The sequence below is a fragment of the Physella acuta genome, unplaced genomic scaffold, assembly GCF_028476545.2.
Source record: "Physella acuta isolate Inbredline_101_S28 unplaced genomic scaffold, ASM2847654v3 ptg000792l, whole genome shotgun sequence".
Classification (NCBI taxonomy): Eukaryota; Metazoa; Mollusca; class Gastropoda; family Physidae; genus Physella; species Physella acuta.
In genome coordinates, this window is record NW_026732310.1 from 275,001 (window position 1) to 292,337 (window position 17,337).

Consider the following 17,337-nt stretch of genomic DNA (forward strand, 5'->3'; position numbering starts at 1 on the left):
GATCGAGAACGTGCAGGCTTTAGTTAGACTGTAAGCGTTGCGCGAGCAATTTATTAAGATGCTCAAGTAATATTCTTCGTCATGCTAATACCATATATGGCTAGACTATAAATAGAAGAAATCAATTGAAGCCCACTTCCTAGCCGCTTCTCCATTACTGGCAATAAAAGCGGCTCATGCCATTTGGTTTCCATATTGTTGGATCAAAAAAGCACCATGTAGCACATACATCTACATAGCACCATGTTGTACATACATCTACATAGCACCATGTAGCACATACATTTACATAGCACCGTTTAGCACATACACCTACATAGCACCATGTAGTACATACACCTACATAGCACCATGTAGCACATACATCTACATAGCACTACGTATTCAAAATCTTCTTAGCACCTTTGAGCGCATATGTCTTCATAGCACCACGTAGCACCGACATCAAAGATTGAAATAGCACATACATCGGCCATAGTCCCAGCTTACACTGACATTTCTTCCATAGCACCTCCAAGAGCTGTGTGGGACGAATGTGTTGTCGGGTGGTTGAGCACAGACTGCTCAGCCTTAAGACTCGAGTTCAGATCCCGGGCTCGTCCCTAGGACGGCTATGAGTGACTCCAACTATGACGGGTGCCCGACTCGGTTTACCGAATGGCAGCTGGGCATAGTGCTGACCACTATCTCTTCACCTACCGAGAAATGGCAGCTGGGCATAGTGCTGACCACTATCTCTTCATCTACCGAGAAATGGCAGCAGGGCATAGTGCTGACCACTATCTCTTCATCTACCGAGAAATGGCAGCTGGGCATAGTGCTGACCACTATCTCTTCATCTACCGAGAAATGGCAGCTGGGCATAGTGCTGACCACTATCTCTTCATCTACCGAGAAATGGCAGCTGGGCATAGTGCTGACCACTATCTCTTCATCTACCGAGGTCACGGAAACAGATGAGCTCAACTGTGTATGTAGCGCTGGTATCAGAGCATTACATAGCTACATTCAACGCGTGGTACAAAGTTGAGCACCGACAAAGTGTTAAAACATTTGAGTTCCATTTAACCCATATTATGCACATCCGATTTTAAACATTTAAGCTCCGTCCAACTTAATGAAACAGCTCTAGATTAAAACATGTAAGCTCCGTCCAACCCATATGAAACAGCTTTAGATTAAAACATGTAAGCTACGTCCAACCCATATGAAACAGCTTTAGATTAAAACATGTAAGCTCCGTCCAACCCATATGAAACAGCTCTAGATTAAAACATGTAAGCTATGTCCAACCCATATGAAACAGCTCTAGATTAAAACATGTAAGCTACGTCCAACCCATATGAAACAGCTTTAGATTAAAACATGTAAGCTACGTCCAACCCATATGAAACAGCTCTAGATTAAAACATGTAAGCTACGTCCAACCCGTATGAAGCTGAACACTATGAAAAGCAGTGGACGGCTGGGAGAAAGAACCGGCATGTTTGTTTGACTTCGCTTATCTCCCCATTAATGACGTCTGCTACTGTAAATCATATCTAGATACCCCGGTCCTACCTGTCTGGTTAGATAGACCCTCCATACAGGCATACACACTCCTCACTCTACCTGTCTGTGTAGACACTCCTCACTCTACCTGAATATCTTGACACTCCTCACTCTACCTGTCTGTGTAGACACTCCTCACTCTACCTGTCTGTGTAGACACTCCTCACTCTACCTGAATATCTTGACACTCCTCACTCTACCTGTCTGTGTAGACACTCCTCACTCTACCTGTCTGTGTAGACACTCCTCACTCTACCTGAATATCTTGACACTCCTCACTCTACCTGTCTGTGTAGACACTCCTCACTCTACCTGTATATCTTGACACTCCTCACTCTACCTGTCTATCTACACACTCCTCACTCTACCTGTATATCTAGACACTCCTCACTCTACCTGTATATCTAGACACTCCTCACTCTACCTGTCTATCTACACACTCCTCACTCTACCTGTATATCTAGACACTCCTCACTCTACCTGTATATCTAGACACTCCTCACTCTACCTGTATATCTAGACACTCCTCACTCTACTTGTCTGTTTAGACACTCATCACTCTACCTGTCTATCTACACACTCCTTACTCTACCTGTCTATCTACACACTCCTCACTCTACCTGTATATCTAGACACTCCTCACTCTACCTGTCTATCTAGACACTCCTCACTCTACCTGTCTATCTAGACACTCCTCACTCTACTTGTCTGTTTAGACACTCATCACTCTACCTGTATTTCTAGACCTTCCTCACTCTACCTGTCTATCTACACACTCCTCACTCTACCTGTCTATCTTGACAATCCTCACTCTACCTGTCTATGTAGACACTCATCACTCTACCTGTATTTCTAGACACTCCTCACCCTACCTGTCTATCTAGACACTCCTCACTCTACCTGTCTGTATTGACACTGTGTCTGTGTTTGTAGGTGCTTATGTGTGATTATTTGTGTGTAGTTTTTTTTGTGTGCTTATGTGTAGGTGTTTTTGTAGTCTATATTCATAATAGAGTGCTACTTTCAAGTAGAGCCTAATTACGTATTTGTAAGTGCATATATGTGTAAGTGCTTATATGTGTTTGTAAGTATTTATTTGTGTTTGTTAGCGCTAATGTGTGTTTGTAATGCGATGTTAATCCCCAATGCCGACCCAAACAAACACAAACGTGTTATCAAACAATGTGCGTTCATCATCTCCCCACACCTCCCCTCTACAGGCCGTTTTGTTGTACTCAACCAGAGAAGATATTGTTTATATCTGTTAGCATGAAGAAAAAGACTTGACCTTGACCTAGCCTAGCACTGTACCTCTCGCCTCCTCTGATCCATCGATCTACGCGAGGCCGTGTTAGCAAACTGTTCCAGAGAATTGAAAGCTTTCTGGGTCAGCTGACTAGACTCTCTGGCAGCAGGCTGATGGTGGATGGCGTGGTCTAGGGTTGGTGTGTGGTTGGTGTAGTTGGTGTGTGGTTGGTGTGTGGTTGGTTTGTGGTCAGTTTGTGGTTGGTGTGTGGTTGGTGTGTGGTTGGTGTGTGGTTGGTGTGTGGTTGGTTTGTGGTTGGTGTTTGGTTGGTGTGTGGTTGGTGTGTGGTTGGTGTGTGGTCGGTTTGTGGTTGGTGTTTGGTTGGTGTGTGGTTGGTGTGTGGTTGGTTTGTGGTTGGTGTGTGGTTGGTTTGTGGTTGGTGTGTGGTTGGTGTGTGTTCAGTTTTGGGTTGGTGTTTGGTTGGTGTGTGGTTGGTGTGTGGTTTGTGTGTGGTTGGTGTTTGGTTGGTGTGTGGTTGGTGTGTGGTTGTTCTATGGTTGGTGTGTGGTTGGTCTATGTTTGGTTTGTGGTTGATATGTGGATGGTGTAGGGGGTCTATGGTTGTGTGTGGATGGTCTGTGATTGCTCCATGGTTCGTCTATGTATGGTCCATGCTTGGTCTATGTATGGTCTAGAGTCTATGGTTGGTCTATGCTTGGTCTATCTATGGTCTAGAGTCAATGGTTGGTCTATGAATCGTCTATGTATGGTCTAGAGTCAATGGTTGGTCTATGAATTGTCTATGTATGGTCTAGAGTCAATTGTTGGTCTATGAATTGTCTATGTGTGGTCTAGAGTCAATGGTTGGTCTATGAATTGTCTATGTATGGTCTAGAGTCAATGGTTGGTCTATGAATTGTCTATGTATGGTCTAGAGTCAATGGTTGGTCTATGAATTGTCTATGTATGGTCTAGAGTCAATGGTTGGTCTATGCTTGGTCTATCTATGGTCTAGAGTCAATGGTTGGTCTATGAATCGTCTATGTATGGTCTAGAGTCAATGGTTGGTCTATGAATTGTCTATGTAAGGTCTAGAGTCAATGGTTGGTCTATGAATTGTCTATGTATGGTCTAGAGTCAATGGTTGGTCTATGAATTTTCTATGTAAGGTCTAGAGTCAATGGTTGGTCTATGAATTGTCTATGTATGGTCTAGAGTCAATTGTTGGTCTATGAATTGTCTATGTAAGGTCTAGAGTCAATGGTTGGTCTATGAATTGTCTATGTATGGTCTAGAGTCAATGTTTGGTCTATGAATTGTCTATGTATGGTCTAGAGTCAATTGTTGGTCTATGAATTGTCTATGTAAGGTCTAGAGTCAATGTTTGGTCTATGAATTGTCTATGTATGGTCTAGAGTCAATGGTTGGTCTATGAATTGTCTATGTATGGTCTAGAGTCAATGGTTGGTCTATGAATTGTCTATGTATGGTCTAGAGTCAATTGTTGGTCTATGAATTGTCTATGTAAGGTCTAGAGTCAATGTTTGGTCTATGAATTGTCTATGTATGGTCTAGAGTCCAATGGTTGGTCTATGAATTGTCTATGTATGGTCTAGAGTCAATGGTTGGTCTATGAATTGTCTATGTATGGTCTCGAGTCAATGGTTAGTCTATGAATTGTCTATGTATGGTCTAGAGTCAATGGTTGGTCTATGAATTGTCTATGTATGGTCTAGAGTCAATGTTTGGTCTATGAATTGTCTATGTATGGTCTAGAGTCAATTGTTGGTCTATGAATTGTCTATGTAAGGTCTAGAGTCAATGTTTGGTCTATGAATTTTCTATGTATGGTCTAGAGTCAATGGTTGGTCTATGAATTGTCTATGTATGGTCTAGAGTCAATGGTTGGTCTATGAATTGTCTATGTATGGTCTAGAGTCAATTGTTGGTCTATGAATTGTCTATGTAAAGTCTAGAGTCAATGTTTGGTCTATGAATTGTCTATGTATGGTCTAGAGTCAACGGTTGGTCTATGAATTGTCTATGTATGGTCTAGAGTCAATGGTTGGTCTATGAATTGTCTATGTAAGGTCTAGAGTTAATGTTTGGTCTATGACTGGTCTATGACGTGTATTAGCTTGTTCAATTGTGGAGGTGAGGTTGTGTAAATTGAGGAAAAAATATTACCAACTGAAAACGTTAGCATCAGGCCAGTGGTCATGTGACATCAGGCCAGTGGTCATGTGACATCAGGCCAGTGGTCATGTGACATTAGGCCAGTGGTCCTGTGACATCAAGCCAGTGGTCATGTGACAACAGGCCAGTGGTCATGTGACAACAGGCCAGTGGTCATGTGACATCAGGCCAGTGGTCCTGTGACATCAAGCCAGTGGTCATGTGACAACAGGCCAGTGGTCATGTGACAACAAGCCAGTGGTCATGTGACATCAAGCCAGTGGTCATGTGACAACAGGCCAGTGGTCATGTGACATCAGGCCAGTGGTCATGTGACATCAGGCCAGTGGTCATGTGACAACAGGCCAGTGGTCATGTGACAAAAGGCCAGTGGTCATGTGACAAAAGGCCAGTGGTCCTGTGACATCAGGCCAGTGGTCATGTGACATCAGGCCAGTGGTCATGTGACATCAGGCCAGTGGTCATGTGACAACAGGCCAGTGGTCATGTGACAACAGGCCAGTGGTCCTGTGACAACAGGCCAGTGGTCATGTGACAACAGGCCAGTGGTCCTGTGACATCAGGCCAGTGGTCATGTGATCCTCGAAGTTCGACCCTCTGTATCAACACCAGGAGGTTTATACGTGTGTCAATTGACCCCTTGTTTAATGGCACTTTACAAGTTCTGTTTTCAAAAGCTCATGCCTAAATAGTAATACATTGAATTGATAAGCAACATATGAGCTGTTTCAGTAACACCCGTCATTATGACAACTTAAGCTCAGGATTGATGTGAATACACTGATCATAAGACAAGTTAAGCTCTGGTCTAATGTAGTAGCATCCGTCATTAAGACAACTTAAGTTCAGGGTTGATGTGAAGACACTCATCATTAGACAAGTTAAGCTCTGATCTAATGTAGTTACATCCGTCATAATATATAATATCACCCAATTCTTACATTCTGCTATAATCCATTTTCGAGCTGTTTTTTAAAAATGTTTCTGCGCTAACCAATGAAATCAAATTATTAAAGTGCTGAGCTTCAGAAAGTAACAGTTAATTTTTCAGTTGTTTCTTTGGTTTGTTCCATTAAATATTTATATCGCGTGCTAGTTTTTTTTTATTGACGCTAGAATTTTTCCTTTCTTCAGATGGCAACAAGACTTGTTGTGAGAAGATTCTCGACTGTCTGGGTCAGATCCCCTGCCCCACCCTGCTCTCATGGATTGTCCTGCTGCTGGGTCTCGGCTGCTGCACTGGGGGTCTCCTCATCGCCACATGGAGGACACGTGACCTGCTGGACAACACCAAGATGTAAGAAGCTTTTCATTCGATTGTTGGTCAGTAGTGTAGTACACGCCAGGACATGTAGGACACGTCAGGACATGTAGGATACGTCAGGACATGTAGGATACGTCAGGAAATGTAGGACACATCAGGAAATGTAGGACACATCAGGAAATGTAGGACACGTCAGGAAATGTAGGACACGTCAGTAGTGTAGGAAACGTCAGGACATGTAGGACACGTCAGGACATGTAGGAAACGACAGGACATGTAGGACACGTCAGTAGTTTTGGACATTTTACTAGGCATCTCATGAATACAGGACGTGTCTGAACTTAATAAACCCAGTAAAACATTACATGAAGACATCTCAAGTGTTTGCCATGTATTAATACAATCAACATCTGGGGGGAGGGGGGGTATGTCGAGGGTTGTTGTCAACAACGCTGTGTCAAGTTTGTTGTCCATGATTTCTTGTGTACGGATAGCAGAAACTAAAAATCAAGATTCAAACAAATCTCAATCAAGATAAAAAGAAATCTCAATCAAGATATAAACAAATCTTAATCCAGATATAAGCTGGACTGCTAACCCGAAAGTCTCGAGTTCGAATCCGGGTTCAAGTCAGTAGACCGTCCCTGAGTCCACCCAACTCTGATGGGTACCTAACTCACGTTAGGGAAAGTAAAGGCGGCTGGACATAGTGCTGACCACACTATCTCTTCATATGCCGAGGTCACAGAAACAAGTGAACTCTACTTCGCTTGCCCCATAGACCGTCAGGTTTGAAAGGGAAACTTTAACTTTAACTTTTAATCCAGATATAAACAAATCTCAATCAAGATATAAACAAATCTCAATCCAGATATAAACAAATCTCAATCAAGATATAAACAAATCTCAATCAAGATATAAACAAATCTCAATCAAGATATAAACAAATCTCAATCCAGATATAAACAAATCTCAATCAAGATATAAACAAATCTCAATCCAGATATAAACAAATCTCAATCCAGATATAAACAAATCTTAATCCAGATATAAACAAATCTCAATCAAGATATAAACAAATCTCAATCATGATTAAACAAATCTTAATCCAGATATAAACAAATCTCAATAGATTATGCCAGATGAAGATGATTGGTTTATAAATGTGTTCCTCCATGATTGTTTTAGATTATGTCAGATGGAGATGACCATCACAGGAGTTGTTGTGGGGATGTTTGTGATGGGCTGTCTGCTGCTGACCGCTGGTCATCTGTCAACAGAACCCACCAGTCGCAGGTTATTCAACTCCAACAGGAAGAACCGCTGTGCTCAGGGGCTCAATATTTTGGTGAGTCCTTGCAAGTCAGGCATCATAACAATTGTAAACAGCTTGCAAACAACATACAAACAACATACAAACAACATACAAACAACATACAAACAACATACAAACAACATACGAACAACATACAAACAACATACAAACAACATACAAACAACATACAAACAACATACAAAAAAACAAACAAATGTAATCAACTCAGATATCAGCTTGAACTGCCATAGTGAAGTCATTAATTCTACATTGTTTGCTACACGAGGTTCAGTAAAACAACGTGTCACCACCATAAAACATTGTGTCACCACCAGAACACTTAAACATCGTGTCACCACCAGAACACTGAAACATTGTGTCACCACAAGAACACTTAAACATCGTGTCACCACCAGAACACTAAATTATTTTGTCACCACCAGAACACATAAACATTGTGTCACCACCAGAACACTGAAACATTGTGTCACCACCAGAACTTAAAAACATTGCGTCACCACCAGAAAACATTGTGTCACCACCAGAACTCTAGAACATTGTGTCCACATAACCCTACCAGTCCGCCTTGATCTAATCCCCGTGCGTATCTCCTTGTAGGCTCTCGTCACGTGTTACATACTGACCATTGTCTGGATCCTCGTCACGTGTCTCCTGGCAGCGCCGGTCATTCTTCTTGTGGACCTCCTCTACATCGTCTCAACAGACAGCCTGGATCCCAGGAACTACGGTAGGTCTGGCTCTGGTCCCAGGAACTACGGTAGGTCTGGCTCTGGTCACAGGAACTACGGTAGGTCTGGCTCTGGTCACAGGAACTACGGTAGGTCTGGCTCTGGTCCCAGGAACTACGGTAGGTCTGGTTCTCTTATCCCAGGAACTACGGTAGGTCTGGCTCTGGTCACAGCAACTACGGTAGGTCTGGCTCTGATTCGATTTGCACCCCCCCCTCAAGATTTCGATGTGCACACCCCCCTCAACCTTTCAATTTATTTTTCCAACCCAATTTGGCGCTCCCTAAGGTCGGCGCCCGCGGACGTATGTCCTCCCCCCCCCCCCCCGCTACTGCTCTGGTCCCAGGAACTACAGTAGGTCTGGCTCTCTCTTATCCCAGGAACTACGGTAAGTCTGGCTTGTATGTGACGTCAGCTAAAAACATATTCACTAGACCAGTATGTGACGTCATCTAGAACATATTCACCATACCCGTGTGTGACGTCAGCTACAGCACTGATATGACGTCAGCACGTGAAACAGATCCAACTAGATGGTCTGGATCTATTTGCGTGTTCCTCTCAGTGTCACTAGAACAATTATTGAAGCATCATCAACATATTGCTCAATACACCCGCTTTAAGACTAGCACGAAATGTGCGTGTGGCAAGGGAACCTTATTGAATGGATGGACTCGGGTAATGGAGCAGATGCATGACATTAATTCGGTGCATTGCTGTAGTTAGCTTAATAACTGTTCTGTTTCGCATCTGTCTTAATAAAATGTGGGAATTAGATCAATAATTGCTCACATTATTCTCTGTAGTGAATATTACTTTTTCCTGTCTAAAAATGCTAGACTGATTAATGTAAAATGTTATATCTAGTATTTTAATCATACAAATAAAATAAAAGGTTAGCTTTCTCTTAAAATAGACCTAACGTTTTTATTCGCACAACTTTAGCCCCGCCCCCTCCCCCAACCCCTTCCAATCACGGATTGTCACAAAAAGTCAGACTCACCTCAATCAAGTCACCTGTCTAGCAGTAGGCTATATTGCAAATATTGCAGTTCTTAAGCTAGTGTGGCCTTTATCTATACTTGTGTGTGTTTGTGTGTTTGGTTATATTTATATAAACAATTTTCAGAGAGAGAGAGAGAGAGAGGAAGAGAGAGAGGGGGTAGGGAGAGAGAGGGGGTAGGGAGAGAGAGAGGGTAGGGAGAGAGAGAGGGGGTAGGGAGAGAGAGAGAGGGTAAAGAGAGACATAAAATATATTGGCTTACAAATCCATAAATTAGTCTGTTCTATTGATTGAATTGTTTCTACTTAGGCAGATAGATGGCGGACACATTTCATAGCACTTTATTTTTAAATCGTGCTAAGTGTGCTATAGTTATCAATACATACAAAGTAATAATGTTGTGGGTGCAGTTTAGACCTGTAGGTGACAATTCTGGGTTTGGTGAAGAGTTGGCCTATTCAAAGACCATACTAACCCATCTGTTACATCTTTTACTCAAGTGTATTGATTGTAAAATGTTCATTGTTTGTAAACAGGATTTGATGGCAAGACTTTGACTGGAACAACTCTGGAACAATTTAAAGAAGATGTACGTCATGGTTAATTTATTTTCAAGCTATTCTGCAGATATTTTATAATGAACTTTTACACGTTCTGTGGATATTTTATAATGCATTATTAAACAGAACGTTTTTTATGTTACCATAAGATTTAAAAATCTAATTTGCACAAAAAAACAATTATTTCTTCATGAAATCAAAATTTAAAAAATAAAGTAAATTGGCGCCATCCCCCCTCCCCCCACGTCCAATTGTCACAAAAAGTGCTTTACCATACAATGTATTCATTTCTGTAAAGGGATGTGACAAGGACGATATTGCAAAAAAATTGAGTAGCCTCCCTTTTTAAAAAAATATTTAAAAAATCACTATTTCTATTGGTTTAATTGAAATATTGATTTGTTATTTTAAAAGGTTTAGCAGATCTGGGTCTCTTTTATATTAAATGAGATTTTTTTAACAACAGTTTACGAACATACATTTTTTAAATGTAAAACCAAAACTGCCATGATTTAATTTAAAAAAAATGTATTTAGTATTTAACCTTGTGTAAAAGTAAAACTTTTTAACTGAAATAAGAATTGCAAGTCCATCATAAAATAAAATAACTATAAACTGTGTGTTTTAGGGGGAAAATCTGCTCATAACTTTTGCTGTTGCACTCTTTGGAGCTTTGATAATTGTCAACAGTTTGGTAAGTATTAACTAGATTAATTCAAACATTTTGTTTTAAATATATTTATAAATAGACCAACTATATACTACACTAGATTACCAAAAACATTTTCCACTTTTCTCTCCTAGATTTGCTTCATCATAACAATTTCTGCCAACATAACTCGTCTGAGAGACACAAGTTTCACCTCTCTAAATGTCTACGACACAGAAGAGCTAAACAACTCTAAACATTCAGTCATTGACACAAATATGTAAAGACAATTAATAACATATTGATAACATAATTTATGTTTTATGTTACCTTTCTATTTTGTTTTTTAATTCTGATTAATCAAGTTGAATGTATATCCTCATCTAAGTGTGTATCTTTTGTAAATAGATGTAGTGCAGATACTTGCCATTCCTTAGAGCAATTTTTTAAATTTTTAAATGTTATCACTAATTAAATAATATATACATTATTTGAATAGCAACCATGTCTTGAGGTTTAAATGCTATACATGATTTGATATTATAATTGATTTGATATTATAATCGCTCATGTAAAGGTTCAAAATGTAATAAGCTAGATATTTGATCTGCTGATAAGTTACAGGTCTTTTATAAACTTAATTTCCTTCAAATGTAGATATTTTTCAAAGATTAAACAGAGTTAATACTTTGAAATAATTTTCATTATTTAACTAAAAATGGTAATTAAAAATTTAAAACCTATAAAACCTATATCAATATCAACAATTTTGGTTTAATTAGATGATTTTATAAATATAACTAAATGTTTTGATTTTTAAATCTCAGAAAAATTAACATCTTACTACAATTGAAAAAATGAACATCTTACAAAATATAAAAAATAATTGTTGTTAAGAATTAGTATTCACAAGTTAAAATAACTGTAATTCTGTGTGATTTTTGTTTTTAACTGTGATTTACAAGATAATTATGTGCTGTATAATTATCTAGTTTATAAATTTAAAAGTTTCAGTAATTGAAAATGTTTTCCATAAGCCACCTAAGTTTAATGATTTAAACATATGTACAGCTGGTATTTTGTCTTTATAAAGATGTGTAGGCTCATTTTACTAGGGAGGCACCATATTACTATTAGCAACAATTGACATGACAGGAAAACCTATGTGTCTCTAAAAAAACTTGAATGCTACTTAAATTAACAATTGGAACAAAAAAATTTAGGAACAATAATAAAATGAAAATTTCAGGCCCTGTTTTCTTTTTCTTAAAATGAATTATAAACGCTTGAAGATTTTCTTTTGCTAATTAACATATTTTTTACATCAGTGAAAACAAATTCAAATTCTCTAATATATATTTTAAATCTTCTCATACTAATTATTCTAATTTAGCAGACACATTTGTAATTATTACTACTAAGTACTTAAAATTTTACCAAATATTTTAAATAGTTTTTCTATGCAAGTGAAAATAGATTTTTAAAACCTTTTAAAATTTGCAATCAAGGAGATCAATCAATAAGAGTTGAATATAAATTAAAAATCATTACTTGTATTCAGTTAGTTTACTAAGTTTTCTTTCAAGGCAGCATTTACAATAAAAGCTATGTTTTGAATCATAAGACTGTGTTTACCAAAACACAACATAAATAAAGCAGCAAGTTTTTGTATTATCATTAAAAAAAACTTTTATAATAATTTAATTTCAAATTCATTTTATGTTCAGATTTTTATGCATTAATTTTTTTTTTTGCATTAAGCTTTGTTCACATGGCTAGAAAACAATTATGTAATTAAAGTCACCGTATTTAAAAAAAAAACATTATTTGTCAATAGCAAGTTTTTATACAGATTTGCTAATTAAGAAAAACAATTTATTATTTAAAACTTAATCCCAAATATGTTTATTACTAAACTTAAGAAACAATTTTAAGACATCTTATATAATTATAAAAATATATTAATTATGTCTATTTTTAAACATTTACCTGTAATATATTTATTGAAATATTTTTATCAAAAGATGTTTTTGATTTTGCTCAGTAATCCGAGAATAATTGAAGTAAACAAAGCAAATACATTCATTCAGTAAACATATTTCTTTTATTACTTGTTATGAATCATTTCACCAATCTTTTAAAATCATTATAGCATTTTGTCAGTGTAAGGAATGATTTCTATAATATCACTGTATACTTTTCATTTTAAATTGCTTAAGATGTGCCTTATATTTTGTTTGAAATTCAAACTTTAGTGATATTCTTTGTAAGACATTCTGTACCTAAACTGAACATTTAAAAAAAAGATTTTGTTAGGCTGTGGCTAATCAAACATATGATAAGGCTATAGGGTTTTATTAAAGCGTTTATCATAAAAGTCAACAATGTTTTGTTCTGTCTCAGTGGTCACTAGTTGCAAATTCTAATTATATGTCTAAGAGTAAATCATATATTCTAAAGCAAAAAATCTTATTGTTAAAGTTATTGCATTTTGGAAGGAAAAAAAATTCATCTGAATGAAGACTGAGAAACCTAAAACTATGTTGTCTCATTATTCCAATATTGCTCAAATAAATATAAAGAGCAATCATATGCACCAAATTTATTGATTTGTTTTGAAATATTGAGTTATTTAGCTATTAAGTTTAGACTAAATATTTTAAATTTATTTATATTCTATGCATGCATGCTTATTATTGGATAAATGGCAATGTAAATATCAAAATAATCAATATTTATTAGATGAAGAGTTAAAAAAAATGTTTTAATTGTATGAATATTAAAAAAAAGAACTAAGGTTTTGAAAATAAGAAATACAATTGAAAAGAGAGCATAATATTGTTAACTCTTCAAAAAAACAATGCTATAGTTGTAAATGTGCCACATTTCTTAAATTTAAATAACAATCTATAGATTATATTATTATTTTAAAAAATCTAAGAAAATTGATGGTAAGGTGCTTAAATCTTCTACATACTAGAGGTTTTATGATTGTTTTCCTTCCTTTCAAATTTTCTGCTATTCTAATTCTAAATTATTATATTTTTTAAAGTGCTTTATACATACATTTTTTATTTTTAAAATATAACATTAAAAAAAAGAAATGCCTACATTTACCTTTGCTTGGAATGATTTACACATTTACATTTAATAGAATTAATAGAAAAATAATAAATAATCTATTGCATCACTTCAATCTATGTTTCATTTCTTATTGGTGCTCAGCAACTTAATCATTATACATCTATTACCACTGTTATCATTTCATTGAAGATTGATAACCTTTAAACACCTCAACTACATTTTTATATTTAGATTTATTTTTTTAAAAAGCATTTGTTCTTTGCAGCTACTTCTAATTACAAAATATTTTGGTACATACTTTATAAAAACTGTTCTTATACTTATGTGGTATGTTTAATTGTGACAATAATGTGTTAAAGTAACTTTTAAAATCTTCAATCATTTTTAATAATAGAAATCCTAAAAACTCATAAGTAGAATCATACCACTCAGAACTGTTAGACAAATACATTTTTAAAATAAAATTTTTGAAATTTTGCCCTTAGATATTTAGCTTTCAATGAACAGAAAATATCAGTTTCCATTTAGCTTGGTGTTTGTAAGCTAATCACTTCATTAAAACACAATATTGTAAAAAGGTCTTGTGTTAATTCATAATAAATGTGACACATTTTCTATCCATTTAAATAATAATTTTAAATGTGTATAATCTGTATATTTGATAGTATGTACCATTTTTTAATACAATATATTAGAATATTTCATTACTTAAATCATGTAAATCATCCGTGATTTTTACATACAGGTATTACATTTTTTTTATGCACCAGCTCATCTTTATATTCTGCAAGATTTTTTTAAGTTGCGTCATTTAAGATTTACACTATTAATTAAGGCAACATTTTGTGTTTTAACAGCAATGTTTATGCCCATATTAGAAAAATAATTTTAAGCTCAAATGATATGATACTATAGTTAAAAGAGATGTGGCTTCTGTTTTGATTTGAGTATTTTTCAGTTTTCTTAAAATGGAACAAATAGCTTAAAGTACCTGACAAAATCTAAAGGCCAGTCCTTTAGCTTATATGTTTCCAATATTTAAATGTTTAATGCAAATTACTTATTTACTTGATGCCTAAGACTAGTATGCTACTTTGGTATTAACATTTTTTAAATGATTACTAAAGCTCAACAAATATTCAAATTCATGTATCCAAATTTGTTTCTAAATGTGATGTCAAAAATTAAAGATTGTTACTTATTTTGTCTTATTCGATGCTATTGAAATTTAATATCTTATTGGGCATTTTTAATCAAACTTTTTTTTAAACTGTTTTACTATAGTGTTTTAAGTTGCATTAATTATTATTTAAATGTACTTAATTCAATAAAAGTTCCCTAACTAATATTGTAAGCAAACAAGTGATGGTTTAGCTCAAAAACACAGTGTGAAAACTCAAAATATTGTGAATATTTGAATGAAATATTTTCCTATGGAATTTGTGATCTTGTATGTAGGCCTACAATTCTGTAATAAGTGGTAGCATCAATTATTTCAAAATATAATTCACTATTAGTGATTATTTACTTGGATTCTTAAAAGGCAGCAATTCATTTAGCCTTTACCAAGTAGATATTTAAGAAATATAAATAATGCTAGACTACTTCATGTCTAAATTTTTATTTTTGAATGATTTTGTCTTAAATTATTTTATAATAAAACTAAGAACTACAAAATATTGAAGCTAATTTTAATGTATCTGAAAAATTTCCTTACTGAAATATAATGAACTTAAAATGCTGGAACTTTAAACCAATAGATAAGTAATAGCAAATAATTGTTAAAAACACAACATGTACATGAAATGTGATTTAATAGCTTTGTTCAACTAACTAAACCTTTTCTTATATTGGTTTCTTTTGTTCAGCCTACATTTTACATTTCTTTTGTTTACACTCTCATCATTTCATTTTTTGATGATTTTTATGCTGGCTATTGTCCAAATAAAATATCCGTCTTAAAGTTTTGAAATTTGTTGTCAAGTTTTATAACTTGTGATTAAAGAACTAGTTCTCAATGTTTTCATTTGGCTTCCTAAAACAAAACAAAAATTGATTATTATACATAGTTTATTTCATGATTCACAATATATATATACACATTATTCTATACATACATTTCACTGATATTTTCATTACATTGAACATCTTACATAGGTTACCAATCAGCTATTGGTTTACTTTGGTCTAAGTAACATGTGGAGTGAGGTGCACCTTAAGTCTAAGTAACAATTATCATGTGGAGTTAGGTGCACCTTAAGCTCGATGCGCAGGTTACCTGCGACTTCTCAGCAATTTTCAATTCAGTTAAACATAAAATATCTATTTAAAGAATAGCATAATAAAAGTAAACATGAAATATCTATGTAAAGAATAGCATAATAAAAGTAAACATGTACTCATACTGATACTTACAAAAGAATAAAGCTACAGATTAAGCAGTACATCAACATTTGTACTGATAACATTGAAAGGCCAACATTTAATTTGTATCCAAATATTTGTTCTACATAGTGGGTTGAAACTGCTACAATAGTCAATTTAAGCTGCTACATACGTTGTTACAGATTCAACTGTTAGAGTAGGTGTTACAGTTTATACATTATAACATGTTGGAGGTGTTTTCGTTGAAATATGTTACAGTTTTAGGAAAGTGTTACGGTTTTAATTTTAAACTTATAAAATTCGAATGCGCACTTCCTAGGGGAAACAAATATCAACAACAACAACATACAAACTGTTTTATCATATTTTATTCTGTAATGTGCTCAGAATTTTTTTTTACATATAATATAAAATCTAGATGGATATAATACACGTCTTCGGCACACATGTTATGTGCAGTGTGCACGGTGCCAGCTTGCAATGTGCTTACATCAATATTGTTCTTGCATCTTTCAGCCTAGCGTTCATCGTATTTCAAGTGTTCTTTCTTTACTGGAAGACGGACGGAGCTAGACAAGAAAATACATAGAAATATCTCGAACGTTTCTGAATAATTGAGACGACTTATTTTTAAAGTTTACGAAAGTCATCTAAAACCAATACGTCGTTTATTAAACAGAAAGTGTTATGTCATGTTAGAGAAAGATCACATTAAACAGAAAGTGTTATGTCATGTTAGAGAAAGGTCACATTAAACAGAAAGTGTTATGTCATGTTAGAGAAAGATCACATTAAACAGAAAGTGTTATGTCATGTTAGAGAAAGATCACATTAAACAGAAAGTGTTATGTCATGTTAGAGAAAGGTCACATTAAACAGAAAGTGTTATGTCATGTTAGAGAAAGGTCGCATTAACACAGAAAGTGTTATGTCATGTTAGAGAAAGATCACATTAAACAGAAAGTGTTATGTCATGTTAGAGAAAGATCACATTAAACAGAAAGTGTTATGTCATGTTAGAGAAAGATCACATTAAACAGAAAGTGTTATGTCATGTTAGAGAAAGGTCACATTAAACAGAAAGTGTTATGTCATGTTAGAGAAAGATCACATTAAACAGAAAGTGTTATGTCATGTTAGAGAAAGGTCGCATTAACACAGAAAGTGTTATGTCATGTTAGAGAAAGATCACATTAAACAGAAAGTGTTATGTCATGTTAGAGAAAGGTCACATTAAACAGAAAGTGTTATGTCATGTTAGAGAAAGATCACATTAAACAGAAAGTGTTATGTCATGTTAGAGAAAGATCACATTAAACAGAAAGTGTTATGTCA

The 17,337-nt window shown here is 35.3% G+C and overlaps 2 protein-coding genes across 4 annotated transcripts in view; one reads left to right on the top strand and one right to left on the bottom strand.

Moving 5' to 3' along the window:
• Positions 1-11,271, top strand: part of LOC131950958 (uncharacterized) — a 16,348-nt gene extending 5,077 nt beyond the window's left edge. For all 3 annotated transcript variants that reach the window (XM_059313185.1, XM_059313184.1, XM_059313186.1), the window contains exons 3-8: positions 6,128-6,290; positions 7,446-7,605; positions 8,191-8,320; positions 9,861-9,913; positions 10,513-10,578; positions 10,689-11,271. In XM_059313185.1, coding sequence (XP_059169168.1) covers positions 6,128-6,290; positions 7,446-7,605; positions 8,191-8,320; positions 9,861-9,913; positions 10,513-10,578; positions 10,689-10,817 — 701 coding nt within the window. In that variant the 3' untranslated portion in view covers positions 10,818-11,271. The remainder of the gene's footprint in view (positions 1-6,127; positions 6,291-7,445; positions 7,606-8,190; positions 8,321-9,860; positions 9,914-10,512; positions 10,579-10,688) is intronic.
• A 4,450-nt stretch (positions 11,272-15,721) lies between these two features.
• Positions 15,722-17,337, bottom strand: part of LOC131950957 (putative carbonic anhydrase-like protein 1) — a 41,100-nt gene continuing 39,484 nt past the window's right edge. Inside the window, exon 13 of the mRNA XM_059313183.1 lies at positions 15,722-16,571. The gene's annotated coding sequence lies outside the window, so the exon portion shown is untranslated. The remainder of the gene's footprint in view (positions 16,572-17,337) is intronic.